This window comes from Heteronotia binoei, chromosome 2, assembly GCF_032191835.1.
Source record: "Heteronotia binoei isolate CCM8104 ecotype False Entrance Well chromosome 2, APGP_CSIRO_Hbin_v1, whole genome shotgun sequence".
Classification (NCBI taxonomy): Eukaryota; Metazoa; Chordata; class Lepidosauria; order Squamata; family Gekkonidae; genus Heteronotia; species Heteronotia binoei.
Window position 1 is genome coordinate 89,049,508 of NC_083224.1, and position 25,054 is coordinate 89,074,561.

The 25,054-nt window shown below is 52.4% G+C and overlaps 1 protein-coding gene across 5 annotated transcripts in view; it reads left to right on the top strand.

Moving 5' to 3' along the window:
• TULP1 (TUB like protein 1) overlaps positions 1-25,054 on the top strand; it is an 80,373-nt gene that overhangs the window by 38,044 nt on the left and 17,275 nt on the right. For all 5 annotated transcript variants that reach the window (XM_060231550.1, XM_060231554.1, XM_060231551.1 and 2 more), the window contains 2 exons: positions 4,990-5,102; positions 9,307-9,415. In XM_060231550.1, coding sequence (XP_060087533.1) covers positions 4,990-5,102; positions 9,307-9,415 — 222 coding nt within the window. The remainder of the gene's footprint in view (positions 1-4,989; positions 5,103-9,306; positions 9,416-25,054) is intronic.

Here is a 25,054-nt window from a genome sequence, read left to right on the forward strand (position 1 = left end):
AGTATTTAGCACAATTATAATGTAAACATAAACAGATTGCAATCTTCTAAACCCAGTGATATCCATGGGCTTAGAAAGGTGCAACTCTGCTTAGAATTGCGCTACTAACTAGCCATGCGGCAGCTCTGTATACATGCTAGTAAATGCTATTAAAATTAAAGAAGATTGCAAGCAAATCTGATTAGCCCTTCTATGAACACAGTGGATTTTGAAGAGCAGCATCACAGATGCAACTGAACTACATATAGGAGGCAGTCATGGAAATATCCTGCTGTCTGTGCTGTTGCACAGGGATATAGGGATGGGCACAAACCGGTTCACAAAGTAAAATTCATCATGAATTTTCACTGGGTTGTGATTCATAAAGTGATGTTTGTGGAAGGGCACCCAGCATGAGTATTCCACAAACTTTGGAGCTGTTCTTGGTGGTTGGTGAATGGATGCAGTTGCAGACAGACTGTCACCGCTCAGTTAAACCGTTTACAAAACTCCAAAGCAACAGGGGGCAGAATTCTGTAGCCTTGGAAACACCAAAGTTTAACAGGCATAGCTGACTGCCAGTAATAGAGTTCTCATTCTGCTCTATGGGATCAGAAAGCTATACCAATAGACACTCAACTCATCTCCGCACCCTCTCATCTGTTGGGTTTTCACAGTTACACAGAGAGGCAAAGGACTTGCTAAAAGCAGAGTAGCAAAGCACATTCAGTTATTCCCTCTTGATTGTGAACTCCTCTACTTTGTTGGTATTTGAGTGTAGGTGGACCTAGGGCTCTGAGCCACCCTGTCTCTCTGCTCACACCAAGTGGTGGCATTTAGCTAGTGGCTAAATAAGGACCCACATTTTATACCCTCCTGGTTGTGAACTTCTTTCCCCTGCTGGTGTTTGGGGTTTAGGTGGACTAACAGCTCTGTGCCACTCTATCTCTCCACTCATGCCAAATGGTGGGGTTTAGCTACTGGGTGCCTTGTCTAAGTGTGGAACCACATTCTATAGCCTCCTGATTGTGAACTTCTATCCCCTGCTGGAGTTTGGGTGTTAGCTGAATTCAGGGCTTACGGCCACATAAGAGGTGTTGGGACAGATGACAGTCTTGTGTGACCAATACTCCAGGGGATTGGTGTCAGAGGTCTCAGGGCCTTGGTGAATGAAGAAGTGATCCCTCACTATCACCTCTGCCAAATCTTCTGCAACTGCATGCCTGGCATCCCCACTGCTGCTGACCTCCCAGTTCACCACTGGCAACTAGTAGTGGGGCTTCTCCCTGGTTGGGCTCTTTGAGGCTAAGATGCTGGGCTGCTGCTCCTCCTCCCCAGCCTCTTCCATCTGCTCTTCCCTCTGGCCATGTCGACTGACCTGTAGCCTCTGCAGTTCTTTGTAGAGCTCATGCTTCTATTGCAAGAGCTATGCATTCATGAGAGCAATGCTATCATTTATTCAGGGGTCACAGATATAGGCCATCTTGTACTCCCCTATATTGCAGAGAGGATGCAATTTGGTGGTGATACCTTCCTGCAACCTCTCTGCCAAGGCTCTGGCCCATGGGAGAACTTCTGGCTCTGGTGCAGAGGCCTGTGCCCAGTCCAGCCCTTGATCAGGGGGATGACTTGTCCCAGGCTGGCCATGTGGGCACAGAGCATGTCAGTGGTGCCCTGGAAGGGCTTCAAGATATGCTCCACTTGGGAAAGGGTCAGCCAGTCATTGGAGCTAATACTGAGCTCCTCTTCCCCATGTAGGATGTTCATAGGGTCCAAGGAGTCATTGTGCTTCACAAAATGCACAATTGTGGGATACATGAAGTTCTTTGTCTCCTTCCCCCTACTTCTTGCACAGCAGACAGGCAGATTTGATGCTGTGCTGGAAGTGGTTGGCCAGGTGCTGGCAGGTCTTGAGCAAGGACCGGATCCTAAGAGGGGCAGCATCCCAGATGACGTTGACAGTGCTCCCCAGCTACAAAGCATTCTTCATCACCAACTGAAGCATGTGCAGCAAGGAGATGATGCCACTGAAGTGCATATGCTTCAACTTTGCTAGCATGTTGATGCTGGCATCCAAGACCATGTAGCCATGGATGAAGTTGCCAGCCACCAGCCACCCACTCCCTCAGGCTTCTCTGTTACCAGTTTCGCACACAGCTTACCACGTGGTCACGTTCCTGTTCTCTGCACAGTGTCTGCCGGATTTCCCACTATCTGCGCTGGAGTTACAGGAAGTGTCACGACTTTCATGTAGCCAACGTAAACCACTAAAACCCAGTTATATTTGCTATGCAAAAGCCGCAGCACTTCCTGTAACTCCGGCACAGATAGTGGGAAATCCAACGGGCACTCTGCAGAGAACAGGAACGTGACCACGAGGTAAGCTGTGTGCGAAATCGATCACTGTCACACAATGGTGATGTTTTGCACCATGTGGTCTCCATGTGGTTCTGCACATGGAGCAGAACCAGTTGTAATCTGGTGGCAGGACTGTCCCCTACTGGGGCCTGAGCCATGCCTTGAGAGTCCCACTGACTGCTCTAGAGCTCTGCTGTGAAGTGATGGTGCTGCCTTGTAGTCTGGAGAGCTGAGCCTTGACCATGGCCACTGCAGCTGCCAAAAGACTATGTCCTCCATGAAGGAGAAGGGTTGGCCATCCATAGCAATAATCGTGTTGGTGATAAGATGAGTGACTGCTTAGTGGGCCCTCCACATAGCCCTTTTGACCTCTTGAAGGGTGGCCTGCCTTGATGTCCCACTCCAGAAATGTAATGCACCACCAACTTGGAGAGACTGTAGAGGAGCCAGTCCTGATATCCAATACAGAAGCAACCCTAGAGGCACAACTATTACTTAGGAACATAACTTGAAATAGTCCCTGTGCATTACTTCAGTATATGAACACATGTCAACACTTCAATCCATAAACACTTGATTGGACAAGAAACTATAAACAGTCTTTCTTTATTATACAAGACAGTTTTCATCACAAATAACTTTAAATAGAAAAGTCTGATTTTCACTTTGGTGGGGCTGGGGTGCCCACCAAGCTGCCATGGGGCTACTTGTCACATTAGAAGTCTTGTCATGTTTGCCTTACTGTTTTTCCAAATCTGCCTTTGGAGAATAGTGGGTGGCCCAGCCAGCACAGCAGGTGTTCCCTTTCCTCTACAGAGTAGAAGAATTTTCTGTGGGGTGCTTCAGCCCATGGAGAGGGTGGGGAGAGAAGCTGTAAGAGTTGTGGGCATGCTTTCCTTGCTTGTCTGGTGTAGTTACGGTGCCTGCCAAGCTGCCATGGGATTACTTTGGGGGGTCCCTGTCAGAACTCAGGGGTATGTCTGCATTTCTGACATTCAGAATCTAACTTTGGAGACTTGGGGGTGGGGGGGCTCTGAGCATAGGGGAGATCCTTGCCTTGCTTCCAGTATCTGGTGGGGGGCTCCGCCCAGGTAAAGTTTCTCTATGAGTTTTGTATCACTGACTTGTTCCTGAGCCATTCCACAGACTCCTGTAACTGCAGCTGTCTTTTCCAGAGACAGCTCTGGAGAGGCCTGTTTTGGGGGCCCATAAGTGGGACCCAGGGCTAGCCCTAGGGTGTGTGGTGCCCCAGGCAGACTTGCCACGCATCCCCTCCATGGTGCCACCCTGCAGCGCTGCACCATGCTGCCCTCCCCGCTGCCTACACCCCCCCTGCCCCCTCCCCTCTTCTCTTATTCATGGCACCACACTCCAGCCCCCGCCCCCTCCAGCATGCTCAGAGGAGCTATGCCAGCCTCCCCCTTACTCACTTCATTGTGGGCATTTCAGTAAAGTGTTCTCTGAAGGAGCACACGATGAGGAGGCTTCGCTTCTTCCTCCCTTCCAAAGGAGGATGGAGTGAAGCCTCGCTGTCGTGCATTCTCTTCAGAGAATGCTTTACTGAGAGGCCTGCATCAAAGCTGGTAAGGGGGAGGCTAGTGTCACTCCTCTGAGTGTGCTGGGGGGGCAAGGGCGGCGGGCAGCTCCTATTAGCAGTCATGGCCGGTATGTGGGAGTAGGTCATGTAGGCGGCTGCTTAGGGCACCACATGGCCTATGGGTGCCACAAGGCAACCCCTCCCCACATGCCAGCTGACACTGAGCTGACTTTTTCCTCTGCCTGAGACTCGGGCAGAGGAAAGAGGCAGCTTGGCCTCGCTCTTTGGATGCCTCCCCTGCAAGGGAAGGCAGCCTGAGAGCCAGACAGAGGCCCTACACCACCTCTTTCCCCTGCCAAAGACTTGGGCAGAGGAAAGAGGTGGCTCGGCCTTGCTCCCAGGCTGCCTCCCCTGTGAGGGAAGGCAACCTGAGAGCGAGGCAGAGGCACAGCGCTGCCAATTTCCCCCGCCTGAAACTCAGGCGGAGGAAAGAGGCAGCTCAGCCTTGCTCCCAGACTGCCTCCCCTGTGAGGAAGGAGACTGTACACAGCAGCCCCCTTCTCACTATTTAAAGGCCCCCGCCGATCAACTGATTGGCGGAGGTCTTTAAATGGAAGGGGGGAGCAGATCAGCTGCTTCTGCCACTTCTCCGCCTAGTGGGAGGCAGCAGAAGCAGCCCCATCTCCCTGCCTTTTTAAAGATCCCCCCATGGGCGGCAGGGATGGGGGCGTCGGGGGCAGCGGCCTGGGGTGGCCACCCCTGATAGCAGTCCACTTACTTGAGCAATGTGACATGGGAGCAGCCAGTTGAGGTGAGATCATCCATTCCTTTTCGAGGGACAGAAAAGCAGTGAATTTCCCAGTCCACAAAAGAGGAGCTGCACTCTTGGATGAATTCGTGGCTCTGATGTCACTCTGCTTACATGTGGGTTTTTTGTATATGCAGATCCTTTTTTGATCATTGGAACCACCTTTGCAAAAAAAACTTTGATCACCACATTACTTGCTGAGGAGTCTGGCCAATATTTGGAACCCGTGGGTGCATGTATGCTTTGTACTCAAGGACTGCAGCTAGCTGAATGGGTTCTGCAGAAGTTTTTCTTCTGTTTCTCATAGGTTTTCCTGCTAGCTGGTCGCAAACGGAAAAAGAGCAAGACCTCTAATTACTTGATTTCTGTTGATCCAACTGACCTGACCAGGGACGGAGGGAACTTCATTGGAAAACTAAGGTCAGAGCAGCCGTATCCAAATGATTAAAATCCAGGACAGTCCTGGGCAATGCCATCAAATACTACAAGGCAGCATCCCTTTGAATGACATCCTGCCAGTTGGATGTCTGGGAAAGACTTGCAACTGCTTTCCATTTTGGTACCTACGGTATATTGGGACTCAGCTCGGGTATCTTCCAATAGTGAGGAATAAAGGAATGATTCTTTAAGTATCTTTAGGATCACAGAGGCTGGGCTATGGAAATCTACAGGTCTGCTATCCTGCCTTTGGCTTCCTTCAGCTGCTCCATAGTGCCGCCAGCTGGTATTTCCTTGCATTGCTTGCTTGGCAAATGCTGCACATTCCACAGCAGGGAAAAATCTATTATCAACAAACTGAAGACAGCCTGGTGACTTTTAGTTTGTCAGATCCCTGTAAATGAAGTCAGATATAAAAGCTTGAGCACTGAGCCTGCTGTGTATTCATTCCATATTGGACAGACAAACATCACAAAATTGAGCCCAAGAGCAACCAGTTCTGTTTCCAGGATAAACTGGCTGCGCAGAATGTTGATTGGCTATCCCTTATGGCAGTCATGAAGCAACATCCCCATCCCTGTAAGGCATGCTTCAAGTTAAAAATAACAACAAATGGCTAAAAAATAGTTGCTGAATACATGTTTCAGTTGATAAACATGTCAGGAAGGGTTTTAAAAAAAAATGCAGGAGCCTACTGGCAAAAATCCATCAGAGTCAGAGCCAAATATAAGGAGCACGGAGAATCAGCACTCAACCCACAGCAGAGAAATATCTGCTAAAGAGATGGGTATTTTTCTTATCCAACTGATAATTCTAACAACCATCAACAAACTTTTGATTCTCAGTTCAAAGAATGGGGGCTGGTGTTTGAGGATGCAAGGCATGAACCAATAACCTCATTATCTAGGGCTGGGACTTACTTATCTAGGGTGGTGTATGCTAAGGCTCTAGAGGTCTTTTTTGGCACAGAATGGAAAAGGAAAGTGACACCAGCCGCTGTAAATGGCAAGCAGTATGAGACCAGCAGATTGGCCAAGACTGTCCTTTCCGCCATAACTTCTTGTCTGCTGTGCTTGAGGCATTGCATCCACGCCACTCCTGGTCACAAGGAAGCATGTTGTGAGTCTGCTTCTTGACATGACTGCCCATGACTGTATCCTGAGAACTAGTGGAGGGGAGTCATCATTTATTTGTAGATGGCTATCTTAGTATAGGCACCAAGCCCCAGCAGATTGAGTATCCTGAACCTTGTCTGTCTTGTCCCAAAATACTTCTTACAGGTATACTGGCCAAACCTTGTTCATATTGATTTTGCTGTGGGGATATTTATCTGCTTCTGGAAAAGACAATCACATGATTTATTCTCTTAGAAGTACTGTACTACATTTCTTTTTTGTAGAGAGCTGATCCTTTTGTTCCTTCCTAGAGGCTGGAGCACTGCTGAGAAGGGGGTGCATTCTATGCAGGGTGCATTCATGAGATCACTTATTTACCAGTTCTATATCTGGGAGGCCTTTTAAAAGGAAGTGTCAAGAAGTCTTTGTGCAAATACATGCATACCTCTTTGCAAAATACATAGTGCACAGGCTAGGTGTATGGTCTGTGTCCTGGCCTGAAACACTACTGGCTGGGATGGGGAGTACTGGGCCTGTTGAGGCCCATGCATGTTGCAAGGAACATGTGAGTTTCCCCAAACAGTGCACCCTGAGATATTTCAGGTTGCGGAAATGACTTGGAGGGTCTCCACCAGTAATGTGGTCCTCATCCCATTTGGGCACCACACAAATTTAAAATTGAGGAGAACCTTCAACTCATGTGTCATTGTGTCTGGTACAGGGCTGGGATCTGATACCTAACCTGAATACTCTGAAATCTGCACATGCTCCACTACCATATACTCTGACCTTAGACATTCATTCTGATATATATCTGCTTGTAGTACCAATATAATATAATGATGAGAGGTTTTAAAAAACTGACTCTATGATCCACAAGGCAGTTAATAAGATCCATCAAGAATATAACAAATAGGTAGTGCACACATGTGGCCAGATGTTTCAGTGACCTCTCACTGTCTTTGCTGCTCTGGCTATTGTTTCTCCTTCAGGGTGTGGAAGTGATAACTAAAATGCCCTCTGTCCAGAAATAAGTGGCCAAGCTTACACTCAATATCAAAGATTTCAGGTTTTCATGGCTAGTAACATCATTAGGGTTTGTAGAATCTTTCGGGCTCAAGTGCCGTGTTCTACTGGAGAAAGTTTTCCTTCCACACGTTTCGTTCTCAACTGCAGAGAACATCCTCAGTGGCGTTGCAGCCGGAGCAGGCGCTCTGACCTTCTTGGCTGCTATGCATTGAGTGGGGCCAGGGCTGCTGGAGAGCTGCTATTTCTAGGCTGGAGGGGGTGTGGTGAAAGGGCAATTGGTTTGTGGATGTGCCCATTGTTTGGTGAGGCTTCCTGGAAGGGTAGTGATAAGGAAACTGGCTGTTGAATGTGCCCATTGTTCTGTGTTAATTGCTGGGAGGGTTGGAAGGGGTGTAAAGATAAGGAAGATGGTTGTTGACTGTGCTGATTGTTCTGTGGAATGTACTGGTTGTTCTGTGACTTTCTGCAATTTATAGTCTGTAGGGTAAATTGCAGAAAGTCACAGAACAACCAGTACATTCCACAGAACAATCAGCACAGTCAACAACCATCTTCTTTATCTTCACACCCCTTCCAACCCTCCCAGCAATTAACACAGAACAATGGGCACATTCAACAGCCAGTTTCCTTATCACTACCCTTCCAGGAAGCCCCACCAAATAATGGGCACATCCACAAACCAATTGCCCTTTCACCACACCCCCTCCAGCCTAGAAATAGCAGCTCTCCAGCAGCTCTGGCCCCACTCAATGCACAGCAGCCAAGAAGGTCAGAGCGCCTGCTCCGGCTGCAACGCCACTGAGGATGTTCTCCGCAGCTGAGAACGAAACGTCTGGAAGGAAAACTTTCTCCAGTAGAACACGGCACTTGAGCCCGAAAGATTCTACAAACCCTAATTACACTCAATAGCTGAGTATTCTTGGTCTCTGGGGCTTCTGCCTCTGTGCAGGGACAGTGGAGACCTTGACAGTTCCTTTCCCTCAGCAGCAGCAACTGAGAGCTTAAGAGAGGAGTCCTTAGCTTAACATGAGCCTAGGCAAGATGGGGAGAGCGCCTGGCTGCATTCTATGCTCCTCTCAGATATGTATTAGATGTTAGGTGATTTGTCAGAGTCCTGATTAAGTGATTATTCTGATCTATGTTCTGTGATATGGTTTAGCTGGCCAGAATCAGAGCATCCTGTTATTAGATGTGGTCTCAGGCCTGTCCCCAGGGTACAGGGTGACCAAAGTAGGCTGACTGCTGCTATCCCAAGGCAAGAAGCCTATCACAAGACTGGGTTTCTAGAAACACTGCAAGCATCTTGAGTGACCCTTCCATGCCCTCTTTATCCCATCGCATTCTTCTTCCCACCACTCACACATGTGCTGCAACCTACCTGAGCATTAAGTGTAATGAGAGAAATATAATGAGAGAAGTGTAATGAGCTTGGAGAAACATCAACTGAGGGGTGACATGATAGAGGTTTAAAAGATTATGCATGGGATAGAGAAGGTAGAGAAAGGTTTTTTTCTCCCTTTCTCACAATACAAGAACTCGTGGACACTCAATGAAATTGCTGAGCTGTTGGGTTAGAATGGATAAAAGGAAGTACTTCTTCACCCAAAGGGTGATTAACACATGGAATTCACTGTCATAGGAGGTGGTGGCAGCTACAAGCATAGACAGCTTCAAGAGGAGATTGAATAAACATATGGAACAGAAATCCATCAGTGGCTACTAGCCACAGGGTATTGATGAAACTCTCTGTCTGCAGCAGTGATGCTCTGTATTCGTGGTCCTTGTGGGGGGCAACAGTGGGAGGGCTTCTAGAGTCCTGGCCCCACTGATGGAGCTCCTGATGGCACCTGGCTTTTTTTGGCCACTGTGTGACACAGAGTGTTGGACTAGATGAGCCATTGGCCTGATCCAACATGGCTTCTCTTATGTTCTCTTATGTTCTTAATGGTGTTTATTAAAACAGAAAATTGGGGGCCTATGCAGACACTATCTCTTTCTATCCCCCATGATTTCTGTCCTTTTGGGTTTTGTTTTGTTTTTAGATCCAATTTGATGGGCACAAGGTTTACAGTTTTCGATAATGGTGTAAATCCTGACAGAGCAAACTCCGATTGGTCAAATGTGCGCCAGGAGCTCGCTGCAGTTATTTATGTAAGTGACCAACCTGTGACTTTCTTTTCTCCAGCTGCAGCCTGAGCAGCCCTAGACTACCACATTTTAATTATGCTCTCCCACGAAGGAGCTCAGAGTGATGTACATGGTAGTCACCACCTCCATTCTACCATAACTTCCCTTGAAGGTAGGTGAGGCCTAGAATGACTGGCTCAGGTCACCCAAGTGTGTTTCAGGATGGTGCATACAACCAATTTACATGTCACAGAGTACACAGATTAGGTCCAGGTTCCCACTCTGTGACTTGTGTAACAGGAATGATGGATTTTCCTCTTAGTTGCTGCTGCATGTGCAGTGCCTGATTCAGATAATTTATGCTGTTTTAATTTTAAATGTTTTAGTTCATATTGACTACTTGATATATTTTTATTTTTGTCTTGTGATCCTCCCTGAGCCTACTTGTGGGGAGGGTGAAATATACATTGCAATAATAAATAATGAATGAATGTGGTGCATGTGGAGAGGGGGCTTCAGCCTTCCTCCACACCCTGCATGATTTCCCAACCTAAAATGGGCCTTTGTAGGGTGCTGTTTGGCCACATGTACACTGATGGGTTTTCTCAATAGGCTCAGCATCATATCAAGTCCACAAATTGTGGTGGAGAGGAGGAAAAACTGAAGCTCATTCTCTCCATGAGCTACAGTCAAAATCTGAATCAGGCACCACGTGCTCAGGAACTGAGGAGAACTCAACTCAGGTCTGACTGTTGCACAAGAAATAGCCTGTGTACTCTGTAATATGTAAACTGGCACCTAGAGGGGATTTGAACTCAGGTCTTCCCAGTACTCTAACCACACTGGCTTTTTATTTTTGCACTCGTAAGTATCACTGTACCAGGGGAATTTTGAGCACTTTCTGCACATTGTAAAAACTGTCCTTGAATGGAACAGATGGTCAGTCAAAGTATATTATGAATTTCAGACAATACACAATGCCCACTCTACAGGGTGTAACCTTGGGGAGGAGAGTAATTACAGTATGCCTGTTATCTTTTTTCTGAGTCAGAGGAGAAATACGCTTCTGTTGACAAAAGACAATATAGACTTTCAAGAGGCATGCTTTGTATTATTATTCTTACTGATTTATTACAACTTTAGTATAAAAGGTATGCATTGTTTTATTTTATAAATGCATATTTTATTTATAGCGGAGGCTTCCAAAAAGATTTACTAAGGTAAAATATAAGGTAAAAAAAATCCCAATAAATATCACTGTCCCGCCCAGCCCGGGCAGGGACTGCGCGGAGGAGACCCCCCGGCGCCTGCCAGCCGCTCCAAGCCCCCGGCATCGCCCCAAGAGCCCTCCCCACCTCTCCAAGCCCCTGTGGAGGCCCCACCCCTCACCTCGACTGACGGGGCGAAAGCAGCCACCCGAGCGACGCCTCCCCGACGGCGAGCCCGGCTTCGAGTCCGTGAGGTCTGGCCGGGGCAAGACGCCGGAGAGCAAGAGGGAGAGCCATTCAGCTCGTCGCAGCACGAGACGCTCCCTTGCAGCACGCCGCTGAGGGCTGGGACGCCCGAGGCACGCCCAGTCAGCCCGGCCCCGACGCACCTCTCCTGGGCGTCTGGGGCTTTGAAGGGGGGAGGAGCCAGAGAGGGGCAGGTCCTGGGAGGGGGGAGGATGGGTCGGGAAGCATAAAAGGAGGGAGGGAGGAGGTCGCTGAGGAGAGCTGGCTGATGCGCAAAGAGGCTGCCTCGTGAGAGAGAGGGACAGGAGCCATAGCACAGCCAGGAGGGAACGGGGGCCTGCGGTGAAGTAACCCAGTGCCCACCCCCCTGTTTCTGAGACCTCCGGGGAACGCCCCAGAGTGCCCGGGTGGGGCAACGGCGACGCCGGGGGACCGGGAGGGGCACCAAAGACCTGACAACGTGGTGGAGGAGGCGGGCACTCTCCCGAGCCTAGGACGACCACGCCCCCATATTCCAGCCCGCCCGGGTGGCACTCAAGCCGAGTGGCGACCCCAACCATTGAGCCGGAGTCCAGCGAGTCGTCGACGGACGAGTCAAGTGAGGACTCCGTGATACACGTGGGGCGGACCGCCGCCATGGACACTAACCCCGCCCCCGTGGATTTGGCCCAGTTTGGGCAGTGGCTCGCAGACCACCAGGCGCAGCTCCTACGGGAGGTCACCCAGCAGCAGACGGCGGCCCAAGCCACCCTCGTGCGGGATCTTCACCAGGCGCTCCTCGCCCGCCCGGAGCCGGCGGGGCCAACACCATTCGGCGCCGGGAGGAGCCCCTGGCCCCCTCTAACGAAGCTGGGGGCGGAGGACGATGTCGAGGCATACCTGGAAGCGTTTGAGCGAGTGGCTGAGGCCGCTCATTGGCCCAGAGAGCAGTGGGCCTTTATTTTGGGACCCTACCTGACCGGGGAGGCCCAAGCTGCCATGAAGGCCCTGGAGCAGGCTCAGGCGGCGGACTATACAGCGCTCAAGGCAGCCATCCTGGACCGCCTGGAGATCACGCCTGAAGCCCACCACCAGAAGCTGCGTTCCTGGCTGCCCACGGGGGAGACGCGACCACGCTCAGCAATAGCGACCCTCAAGGATGCCGCCACCCGGTGGCTCAACCCCACCACCAGCGACGGGCGGCGCATCGTGGAGCTGGTGGTAGTGGAGCAGCTGCTGCAGGTGCTGCCGCCGCGTACCCGCCATTGGGTGGCCTGCTGGAAGCCAACCCGTCTCAGCGAGGTCCAGGAGCTGTGGGAGAACTTTCAGGCCGCCGACCACCGCGGCCTGCCCTTCCGCGCAGAGGGCGGCAAGCCAGGGAAGGGCTTGCCCCCACCCGGCGGACGGGCCGCCCCAGGAGCGACACCCGGGAGGGCGCCCGGGACCGGAGACCGGGGGGGCCGGGCGCGGACGCCGCCGGCCCGTGCCACGCCGGGGTGGTGGAGGCCCGGAGCACGCCCGGCGCTACCCGGACTTGGTCTACGCCCCGGAGGCCGCGAGGGGGAGAAGGAGGGGCACCCGCCGCCGGAGGCCCGCCGTCCAGCAGGAGACATAGGGCCCTGCTTCACCTGTGGCCAGTGGGGCCATCTCAAACGCGAGTGCCCCCTGATGGAGTGCGACGTGAGCTGGGAAGAGTCCTGGCAGACGGCTGAGGCGGGGGCTCGCCCCCCCCCCTGGACGATCCCGGTGTCCTTGGGAGGGCGGCAACTGCAGGCCATGGTCGACAACGGCAGCTCGCTGTCTATGATACGAGCCCACTTGGTGCCCGCCCCGCTGCCTGTCATCCGCACCGCCGCCATCCGGTGCGTCCATGGGCACATCGAAAGAAGCCCGGTGGTGTCCATCCCACTGAAATACTTAGGCCGCTACTGGAGCGTGCCGGTCGCCAAAGTAAGCAGCCTGCCCTACCCAATACTGCTCGGGCGGGACGCTCCGCGTTTTGGCGACGTAGTGGAAGCAGCCAACCCCGGCCGACCAGGCCAGCCTGCCGGGGCCGGTTATGATGACGCCGCCCCCGCTGGGGAGACAGAGGACAGCGACCCCGGGGAGGGCCCGTCCAACGCAGAACGTCCCGTGGCGGGTGGCCGAGAGGCGTGGCCGGCGGACCCGCAGTTCGTGGAGGCTCAGGCCGAAGACGAAGAATTGGAGGCGCTGCGGCGGCACGAAGCAGTCCGAGACGGGGTGGTTGTAGACGAGCGCCGGAGCCGGCGCCTCCCTCGAATCATCCGGGAAGAGGGCGTGTGGTTCAGAGAGGTAAAAGGGCGGCTGGGCCCCGGGAAGCAGCTGTTGGTCCCTCACAGGTACCGGCCCGAGGTCCTGAAGGGCGCCCACGACCACCAATGGGCGGGCCACCAGGGGGTGAAGAGTACTCTGACCCGGGTGCTAGCCAACTTCTTCTGGCCTTCCGTAGCCCGGGAGGTCCAGGCCTACTGTCGCTCCTGCGGTATCTGCCAGCGCCTCGCGTCTAGGGCCGAGCCGCAAGCCCCCCTAGCCCCCTTGCCCATAGTGGGGGTCCCGTTCGAACGAGTGGCTATGGACTTTGTCGGGCCCCTACCCCGCACCCCTCGTGGGGCCCGCTACATCCTGGTCCTCATGGACTACGCCACCCGGTACCCGGAGGCTATCCCCCTGCCCACCATGAAGAGCGCGGGCGTGGCCAGGGCCTTGATGCACTATTTCGCACATGTGGGGTTGCCCCGGGAGATACTCACAGACCGAGGCACACCCTTCACGGCGAGCCTCATGCGGCAGGTGTGCCAGGCGCTGCACATCAAGCAGCTCTTCAACTCCGTCCACCACCCCCAGACTGACGGGCTGGTGGAGCGGATGAACCAGACCCTGAAGGCCATGCTGAGGAAGACAGCATATGACCACCCCACTGCCTGGGACCTCTATGTGGACCCGCTGGTCTTTGCCATCCGAGAGACGCCCCAGGCATCCCTGGGGTATTCCCCGTTCGAGCTGCTGTACGGGCGGCAACCCCGGGGCATCCTGGGCCTGCTCGGAGAGCAGTGGGTGCAAGGCAGAGCAGCGCCGGAAGAGGCCCCGGAGGAGTACGTCAGGCAGCTGCAGGGACGCCTAGAAGACGTGCGGCGGGAGGCCCGGGAGAACCTCGCACAGGCCCAGGAGGTCCAGAAGAGGCGTTATGACAAGGGCGCTAGGGCCCGCGGGTTCCAGGCGGGAGACGATGTCCTGGTCCACAGGGGAGCGATGGGCCAGAGCCAGGGGGACCCGTGGCGGGGACCCTTCCAAATCACCCGAGTCCTGGGTCCCCTGACGTACGAGGTCCAGTGCGGGCCTCGTGCTCGCCAAAGGAAGACCCTCCATGTGAACAGCCTAAAGGCCTGGGTGCGGCGGGAGGCGCGGCCGGAGCAGGGGCTCGTGGCCGAAGATCCGGGCGAGCTCCCGGACGGAACCCTGCCCTGGACGACCGCGGGGGACGCCGGGGGAGGCCCGGTGTTGGACGCCGCTCTCACCCCCAGCCAGCGACAGGAGCTGCAGAAGGTCCTGGCCGAGTGCCCGACGGTATTCTCCGACCAGCCGGGCCTGACCACCCTGGTCAAGCACCGGGTAGTAACCCCTGCAGGCCAGGTGGCACGCGCCCGGTGGAGGCCCGTCCCACAGAAGCGCTGGGACGTGATCGCCCGGGAGGTAAGGGAGATGCTGCGCCTCGACGTCATCGAACCATCACAGAGTGAGTGGCGCAGCCCGGTGGTCCTGGTGCCAAAGCCCGACGGCAGCGTGCACTTCTGTGTGGACTATCGGGAAGTGAACAAGCTGGCCAAATTCGATGCCTACCCGATGCCGCGGGCCGATATCCTAATCGACCAGCTGGGGGAGGCCCGGTACCTCTCCGCCCTGGACCTCACCAAGGGCTATTGGCAGGTGCCCATGCACCCGGCCGACAGAGAAAAGACCGCTTTCGCCACCCCACAAGGCTTGTTCCAATTTAAGCGCATGCCCTTTGGCTTGAATGGGGCTGCGGCCACATTCCAGCGGCTGGTGGACAAGGCCCTAGCCCAATGCGAGGGTTTCGCTCGGGCCTATATCGACGACATCGTGGTGTGCAGTCCCACCTGGGAGGCCCACCTGCTCCACCTCCGCCAGGTACTCCACGCCCTGCAGGCCGCCGGGCTCCACGCTAACCCGCGGAAAAGCCGCCTCGGCTTCCAGGAGCTAAAATATCTAGGGTTCCTGGTAGGGAAAGGCCAACTCCGACCCCTGCCAGAGAAGGTCGTCACCCTGGAGCAGCAGCCCCGCCCGCGCACCAAGAAGCAGCTACGGCGCTTCTTGGGATTCGCGGGCTATTACAGCAAATTTATCCCCAACTTTGCGGCAGTGGCCACCCCGTTGACGGACTGCCTGCGGAAGGCGTGCCCGAACGTCCTCCAGTGGGGGCCAGCCCAAGACGCAGCGTTTGAGGCACTGCGTACGAGCCTCTCCCGAGACCCCGTGCTGAGAAACCCGGACTTCTCCCAGCCCTTTGTGTTGCACACAGATGCTTCGGGGACCGGTATCGGGGCAGCCCTGCTCCAGGGGGGCCCTGGGGACGAACGCCCGGTCCTATTCATCAGCCGCAAGCTCCTGCCCGCCGAGCGGGCGTACTCCACCGTAGAAAAGGAGGCCCTGGCGGTCAAGTGGGCCGTCGGGGCATTGAAATTCTACCTCACCAATAACCCTTTCCGGTTGGTGGTGGACCACGCCCCCCTGCTGTGGATGTCGAGGATGAAGGACTCCAATGACCGAGTCCTTCGCTGGTATATGTCTCTTCTCCCCTTTTCTTTCACAGTGCACCATCAAGCCGGGGCCGACCACCGCGTGGCCGACTACCTCTCCCGGGTCTTCGAGGAGGAAGCGGAGAAGCAAGGGACACGGGGGGGGGGGGTGTCCCGCCCAGCCCGGGCAGGGACTGCGCGGAGGAGACCCCCCGGCGCCTACCAGCCGCTCCAAGCCCCCGGCATCGCCCCAAGAGCCCTCCCCACCTCTCCAAGCCCCTGTGGAGGCCCCACCCCTCACCTCGACTGACGGGGCGAAAGCAGCCACCCGAGCGACGCCTCCCCGACGGCGAGCCCGGCTTCGAGTCCGTGAGGTCTGGCCGGGGCAAGACGCCGGAGAGCAAGAGGGAGAGCCATTCAGCTCGTCGCAGCACGAGACGCTCCCTTGCAGCACGCCGCTGAGGGCTGGGACGCCCGAGGCACGCCCAGTCAGCCCGGCCCCGACGCACCTCTCCTGGGCGTCTGGGGCTTTGAAGGGGGGAGGAGCCAGAGAGGGGCAGGTCCTGGGAGGGGGGAGGATGGGTCGGGAAGCATAAAAGGAGGGAGGGAGGAGGTCGCTGAGGAGAGCTGGCTGATGCGCAAAGAGGCTGCCTCGCGAGAGAGAGGGACAGGAGCCATAGCACAGCCAGGAGGGAACGGGGGCCTGCGGTGAAGTAACCCAGTGCCCACCCCCCTGTTTCTGAGACCTCCGGGGAACGCCCCAGAGTGCCCGGGTGGGGCAACGGCGACGCCGGGGGACCGGGAGGGGCACCAAAGACCTGACAATCACCAAAACACAATTAGCTCAATTAAACAGCAAAACTATCTGTTCTGTAAAATACCTGTTGGCACAATCTGCACAACAAAACTATCTGAAGAGCCAGATCTTAATCATTCCCCTTCAGTGAGGAAGGAGCTTGACAAGCCTTTCTAGATGGTAATTTCTGCAACTGCAAGGAGCCCATTTCCTGTGACTTTTTATCACATATCTATAGTCAAGGACATTATAAGCAAGACCTTTGTAAAAGATTTTAAAACACATGTAAATATTATGAGATGGCAGTTTTTCAGGCCTTTGAAATGTGCCCAGAAACTGGAAGTCAATGCAGTCCTTTAAGCATTGGTATTATATATTCTTTGCAACGCTTTCTAGCAGGCTACCTGATCACCATAATCTGGAGCAGCTGAAGTTTCCAAATACTTATCAAAAAAAGCCACCGTCATATCTTATGGCTTTAAGCACAGATCTTTTCTAAGCCTGCATGCTTCTTTAGCATCAGTTCAGTAAAGTGTAGTCCCTCACCTAGTTATGCATCCTTTGAAATAAAAAAAAAATTAGCAATGATCTGTAACTGCAGATAGATGAAGAGAAGGTCAGAGCTGAAAAAATCTTTGCCTTACCTTCTTACTCCATTCACACAGACCTGGATCTTCCCATGTTTGTGATAAGGTAGACTCCCCCTTCTAGGTGGCATGTAGATTATCTCCATATGCATGAGTAATGCCTCTTATATTATCATGTCCCATTCAAGACCTGCTCCATTCTTTAGGCAAAATGGTATGAACATAGAGATATGAGCTGTCTGGGCCTGCAGGTTACAGGACATGAAGGGGGAAAAGTAATCATCATCATTATTATTATTATTATTATTATTATTATTATTATTATTATTATTATTATTATTATTATTATTATTATTATTACTATCATCTTCATCATCACCTCCACCACCACAACAACCATCAATGTACATGATGTTTTACAGCGCAAACGAGCACTGTTTTGAGAAGCTTTAACATTGTAAGGACAGAAGTGCAGGCAGAGATAGAGAGGGGAAGGGATGTGTATTCATTCCAGCTACACATTGTTAGGCTTATTATTAAAAGGATATAAGGGATTGTACCAAAAATTCCATGAGAAAAATCTATTTTGAGAATAAATTTGAAGGAAATGAGAGGAACTCACCAAGGCAATCCAAGAAGTGGCTTCTTGATGGGATTGTTTGAGAGAAGTCTTTGGAACAGCTGAAGGTGGTGGAGCTGGAAGGGATATAGAAGCAGAAAAATGGAGAGGGTGTTACACTGTCAGAGTGGTGAGAGAGGTGAAAGATTTGGTTGCAGTGTAGAATCATTATGGTTTAATTGGTGAGGGGCTGGGTACTGGGTTCACAACTGCTGTGTGGGAATGGGCATGAACCGGATCATGAACTAGAATTTGTGAAAGGCCAACCCATACAACCTTTCCATGAACTTTGAAGCTGATCCTGGAGGTTCCTTGTGGTTTGTGAATTTCCCAACAAACTGTCTCTGCTCAATCAAGATGTTTACCAAAGTTCAAAGCAAACTTCACAGTAAAATGGAGGCAGAAATTTCCCTGTGAGTTTGGTGTCATTGGCTTATTCCTCAGCAGTTCCATAGACTCCTGTAACTGCAGCAATGCAAGCAAAAAAAGACCAATGAAGATGAGGAACTGGCTGGCACAGAATCCCTGCTGTACAAACTGAACGAGGGGGGACATTTTTACAAGCCCAGAGCAACCAGATCAATGTATAGAATGCCCAGCAGAATCTGGTACCACTGTGGCAATGCAAGCTTAAAACTTGATTGATCTCAAAGCACATTGTCACAAGAAATCCAGGCTGCAGCGGGAGGGGAATGAAAACACAAAGGTGTCATGAGCCCTGTGGAGAAATGCCATTTTAGTCAATGTTGGTGCTTCATTGGGAGGGATCACTAAACTGTCAAGCAGGCTTGGGCCTAGCCTTCCCCTCCCTTCCAGAGCCAAACCAACAACTCTAGGGGGAAAGCCTCCTAGAGAGGCAGGAAGTTCTTTTGTTCTTGGCATGTGTTAGGCAGGAAGAGAAGCCAGTTCTCAGCTTGCACTCAACGGAGAAGGATGTGAGCCTGGGAGCTCCTGCCTGGGGAAGAGGCCTATTTACACGAAATGAGGCCCCCAGGCAGCCAGACAAAGTAAGTCATCCAAAAGGCAGGGCGTGTTTAGATCAGTAGGATGCGTTTATAACCACATTTTCTTTGTCATGCTGTTTGCTGTGCGGGTGCTGTGCTGTGCTAACTTTTTACAAGCAACTGTTTTTGTTTTGTTCTTCTGTTATTTTCTTTTTCTCTTTTACTTAAATATTTTTACTGTTTTAAATGCTGGCAGTCCATCTCTGTACCACATAGATCCCCAAACCACTTTAGACCACGCTGTTTTAAGAAGGGGGCCCCGGGGAAGGCATGCAGTTGGATAAGGTGCCAATCCTCCAGGGGTGCCCCAAAGAAGTGCTGAGGTCTCTGTGAAACCCAAGTACAGGGTGGCAGAGGACCTTGAGGCCTGGCCTCATAGCTGGAGAGGGGGATTGGGAATCCTGTTCCTCTCAATCTGAACCCCTAGACTGAGCAGGCGGTGGCAGCGAGCCCAAGGGGCAGGAGGAGAAATAGCTCCCTCCAGGAGTTGGCGACTCAATAGGGAGCTGACGGGACCGGGTCTGAGGGCAGAATCGGGCCGGTTCCATCACATTTGGCGGCAGCGGTGGGATAAGAACAAACAGAGAACTTGATTGGCCAGGCATTTTTGTTTTTTGATACGTGCAAGCACCCAGAGGAAGCAACAGAGGTTTTGTTTTATTTTCGGGTCAACTGGAATAGGGAAAGTTTAGCTAGTTAGGATGGAGCGTGCTAAGAGACTGGAAATCCTGAAGATGACAGAGCCAAAGCTCCAGGAAGAGTGCGCAAAGCAAAAGCTGGAGTGTGACAACATGACTGTAGTAGATATGAAAGACCTCCTGTTGGAGCATCTTAAGCATGCAGGGGCACCTGCAAAAGTGCCCCCTACCCAGTCAGAAGCAATTTTGCGGCTACAGTTGGAACTGAAGAGAATACGTATCGAGGCGGACCAAGAGCGCAGACGGGAGGAAGCTGCGATCCGCAGACAGGAGGAAAGAGAGAGGGAGAAAAGACAAGCAGAGAGGGAGCTGAGACAAGCTGAGATCCGCAGACGGGAGCAGGAAGAGCAACGTCGCCATGAGCTTGAGGTGCTACGTCTGGAAGCTGAACAAAGCAAAAAGATCAAAGTCACCCCCAAAGACTTTGCAGTGTACAAAGAGGGAGAAGACCCCTCCATATACCTCTCCAACTTTGAGAAGGCAGCCAAACAGTGGGGGATTGCAGAGGAAGAGTATATGTCTTACCTCTGTAGCATCCTGACTGGAGAACTTTCAGCCATCTATCACAGCATGCCTATGGAAGATGGGGGGATAACTTTTGTAGCCTATAAAGCCACTGTATTTAAAAGGTTTAAACTGGGGCCAGACCACTTCCGAAAGCAGTTCAGGGGTTTAGCCCCACAAGAATGTAAATCCTATTCTGAATTTGGTGTAAAACTAGGTGATCTGGGGAAGAGATGGGTAGAGGAAGAAAAGGCCCAGGATTTTAAGGCTTTGTTTCAGTTGTTGATTTTAGACCAGTTCTACTTAAGACTTCCTAAAGAGTTGAAATGCCTGGTAAAAGACAGGAAACCTAAAACCATTACAGAGGCCTCAGAACTGGCAGATGAGCTGGTGCAGAACCAAGAGGGGTTGGATTGGATCCCTTCCCAGTTGGGAAGGGGACAAAAGGGGTCCCCAATGGGTGGGAAGGAACACCCGGCACCAAAAAGGGAAGGGAAACCTGCCCAGGAAGAGGGTAGGAAATCCCCTGATTTGACTAATCAGGATCGGCCCCCGATTCGAACGTGCTACAGCTGTGGCCGGGCTGGACACCTACGGTCGGCCTGCCCAGAGCTGCAAGCTGAAACCCCCAAACCCACAACAAAAGCACAAATCACTCCAAAGGTGAAGAAAGAGTATGTGGCCGTGGTAAGCCATGAATGTCTTTTCACCAGAATGGAGCCCGCAGAGGCCTGGAGTGATTTTGTTGAACCAATAAGGCTTAAGGACCGGTTGGTTTTGGGATATGCTGACACTGGCTCTTCAGTCACCCTTGTGAGGGCAGATCTGGTGTCGGAAGCTGACATTGTCCCTAATATGGCATTCAGAATCAAGGGGGTTCTGGGACCACCCGCCACAATTCCTGTGGCCCGGATGCCAGTGGAATGGCGAGGATCAGCAGGTCTTATGGAGGTTGGGGTAATGAAGGAACAGACAGTTCCAGTGTTATTGGGCCGGGATTTGTTGGTTGGCCAGTACTCTATCAATGCTGTAACCCGCAGCCAAACCCTCAGGGGAAGGTGGGAGGAGGAAGGCAACTTTAGGAAAGCCACCTCACCACCAACCAGGGAGGGGGAAATAGCCCAGGTTACTGAGGATGAAGAGAGGGCAGTCACCCAGGAGGGGGAGGACCAGCCTGTCTCAAGCCCTGGAGGAGGGTGTTCTCAAGGGGAAGAGGGGTGTAGCTTTCCCCAAGTGCAGCAAGAGGCTGTAGATGTTCCTAGCGAGGAAGGGAACCTGTCTAGCATAAAGGATGTGCAACCTGAAGAGACAGAGGTGGAGAGTGGAGATTTCACAGGAGGTTCTGAGAGCAGCAAGGCTAATGTGGGCTCAGAGGAGCACATAGCTGAAGGCTTGGGGGAACGGGAGCGGTTCCAGAAGGGGGTCCTGAGCGGCCTTAGGTTGGAACCGGTTCACCAAGTAGCTGTGGATAAGGAAGTGGGATCGTCCGAGACTCTCTCGGAACAGGTTGTCTTGAAGCAGGGCAGACAGGAGTCCTGGGAAGCTGTGGGACCTTCCAGGCAGGAAGGGGATCAGTTGGGTAGTGCTGAAAAACCAACTGAGGGGACTGAGAACCCAAGCCAAACCCTCAGGGGAAGGTGGGGGGAGGAAGGCAACTTTAGGGAAGCCACCTCACCACCAACCAGGGAGGGGGAGGACCAGCCTGTCTCAAGCCCTGCAGGAGGGTGTGCCCAATGGGAAGAGGGGTGCCAATTTCCGCAAGGGCGGCAGAATGCTGTGGAGCCTTCCAGGCAGGAAGGAGCTCAGTTGGTTGACACTGAAAAACCAACTGAGGGGGTGGAGAACCCAGATCAAACTTTGGCTGAGTGTCCTGGAAACAGTGGGACTAGGGGTGGCTTGAAGGAACAGACGATGGAAAGTCTGGGGGAGCCTGAAATGTTCCTGTCTGAGGTTCAAAGTGACCCTAGGCTGGAACCACTGTGTGAGGTGGCAAGGGACCAGAAAGCGGAGTTCACAGAAGCTGAGACGGGGGATAGGGTGATGGTTTTCCTGCCACTTCATACTGGTGAACGGAAAGTGGAATGGGAGGGACCCCATGTGATGGTGGATGACCGGGACGATGCTACTTATGTGGTGGCTATGGAGAAGACGGGAAAGGCAGTTAAAGTGGGGCAGGTGACTATACCACAGCCATTCTCTGCGAGGTCCATGGTGTTGCATATAGGTAGGAAGGAAGGAGACAAAAAGAAGCTGGGACAGCAATTGTTTGGAGCCCCAGAGGTGGTTTTCTGGGAGGTCAGAGTGGACCGAGGGAACATTCCACCAATGAGGGATAAAGAAGCAACTGTGTGGGAACTGGGCAGTTTCCAACCTCATATGTGGGGCCAGGAATTTCCTCCTTTGATGGGCCACTCACCCCAGCAACAGCAGCAACGGAGGGAGAGCACCAAACTCCAGAGGTGGTCCTGGGAGATGGAGGAGTACATCTTAAAGACTGGACATTCCCTCCAAATGCAGCAATGCGACTTGTCCAGAAAGGACATGGACACCTAGGGTGTTGGACTTTGTGTATTGTTGGGAAAATTCCTAATCTTGGTGAATGTTCTGTTTGGGTTAATGGGTTTCTCCTTGTTTGGTTGGATTCTGCTACGGGGTCACCTCTGTAGGAGGCAACCCCTCCGGCTCAGAATTTAAGGAGGGGGACGTGTGGAGAAATGTCATTTTAGTCAATGTTGGTGCTTCATTGGGAGGGATCACTAAACTGCCAAGCAGGCTTGGGCCTAGCCTTCCCCTCACTCCCCCCTCCCTTCCAGAGCCAAACCAACAACTCTAGGGGGAAAGCCTCCTAGAGAGGCAGGAAGTTCTTTTGTTCTTGGCATGTGTTAGGCAGGAAGAGAAGCCAGTTCTCAGCTTGCACTCAACGGAGAAGGATGTGAGCCTGGGAGCTCCTGCCTGGGGAAGAGGCCTATTTACACGAAATGAGGCCCCCAGGCAGCCAGACAAAGTAAGTCATCCAAAAGGCAGGGCATGTATAGATCAGGGACAGTAGGATGCGTTTATAACCACATTTCCTTTGTCATGCTGTTTGCTGTGCGGGTGCTGTGCTGTGCTAACTTTTTACAAGCAACTGTTTTTGTTTTGTTCTTCTGTTATTTTCTTTTTCTCTTTTAATTAAATATTTTTACTGTTTTAAATGCTGGCAGTCCATCTCTGTACCACATAGATCCCCAAACCGCTTTAGACCACGCTGTTTTAAGAAGGGGGCCCCGGGGAAGGGGGAAGGCATGCAGTTGGATAAGGTGCCAATCCTCCAGGGGTGCCCCAAAGAAGTGCTGAGGTCTCTGTGAAACCCAAGTACAGGGTGGCAGAGGACCTTGAGGCCTGGCCTCATAGCTGGAGAGGGGGATTGGGAGTCCTGTTCCTCTCAGTCTGAACCCCTAGACTGAGCAGATGGTGGCAGCGAGCCCAAGGGGCAGGAGGAGAAATAGCTCCCTCCAGGAGTTGGCGACTCAATAGGGAGCTGACGGGACCGGGTCTGAGGGCAGAATAGGGCCGGTTCCGTCACAAGCCCTGATGAGGGGGAACTGGAAGGGTTAACAGACCTGGAAGAGTTGCCAGCCAGTTCCTCAGCCAAACAACCAGCAGCTGGCCCATCAATCACTCTCCCCACATTCCAGGCACCAGTGTCAGCTGTTGACAGTCAATCTCCTCCAACCTCTTCCCCTCCCATCTCAAGAGTTCAAAGCAGGCTCCGGAAAGAACTTTCAGAGCGAAGACATGAGGCACGCCGATTGTCATGTTCTCAGGGTGCAGGCAGGCACGAGTCCAAAGCCAGTCCAATGCAGAATAACAAACCGTAATCAGAAGTCAATGTCCAAAAGCGAAAAGGTCAGGGTACCAAGGAAATCAAGCAGGTCAGGATCAGGAAGGAGTGTGGATGCAAGCCAGAGAATAGACTTGTTGCTTCCACAAGGTTACCAGGTCCCGGGTGGGAGCTATATGAGAGTCTCAATCAGCCTGCGCCCTGGGTGGCAGTGACTCTGCTAGAACTCAGGGCTGAGAGATCTGAAGCATCGGCATGCCTCATGTCTTCGCTCTAAAAGTTCTTTCTGGAGCCTGCTTCGAACTCTTGAGATGGGAGGAGGAGAGCTTGGAGGAGATCGTCAACAGCTGACACTAGAACATAAGAACATAAGAGAAGCCATGTTGGATCAGGCCAACGGCCCATCCAGTCCAACACTCTCTGTCACACAGTGGCAAAAAATTTTATATATACACACACACTGTGGCTAATAGCCGCTGATGGACCTGTGCTCCATATTTTTATCTAAACCCCTCTTGAAGGTGGCTATACTTGTGGCCGCCACCACCTCCTGTGGCAGTGAATTCCACATGTTAATCACCCTTTGGGTGAAGAAGTACTTCCTTTTATCCGTTTTAACCTGTCTGCTCAGCAATTTCATCGAATGCCCACGAGTTCTTGTCTTGTGAGAAAGGGAGAAAAGTACTTCTTTCAACCTTTCTTCTCCATCCCATGCATTATCTTGTAAACCTCTATCATGTCACCCTGCAGTCGACATTTCTCCAAGCTAAAGAGTCCCAAGCGTTTCAACCTTTCTTCATAGGGAAAGTGCTCCAGCCCTTTAATCATTCTAGTTGCCCTTCTCTGGACTTTCTCCAGTGCTATAATATCCTTTTTGAGGTGCGGCGACCAGAACTGCACACAGTACTCCAAATGAGACCGCACCATCGATTTATACAGGGGCATTATGATACTGGCTGATTTCTTTTCAATTCCCTTCCTAATAATTCCCAGCATGGCGTTGGCCTTTTTTATTGCAAACGCACACTGTCTTGACATTTTTAGTGAGTTATCTACCATGACCCCAAGATCTCTCTCTTGGTCAGTCTCTGCCAGTTCACACCCCATCAACTTGTATTTGTAGCTGGGATTCTTGGCCCCAATGTGCATTACTTTGCACTTGGCCACATTGAACCGCATCTGCCACGTTGACGCCCACTCACCCAGCCTCAACAGATCCCTTTGGAGTTCCTCACAATCCTCTCTGGTTCTCACCACCCTGAACAATTTAGTGTCATCCGCAAACTTGGCCACTTCACTGCTCACTCCCAACTCTAAATCATTTATGAACAAGTTAAAGAGCATGGGACCCAGTACCGAGCCCTGCGGCACCCCACTGCTTACCGTTCTCCACTGCGAAGACTGCCCATTTATACTCACTCTCT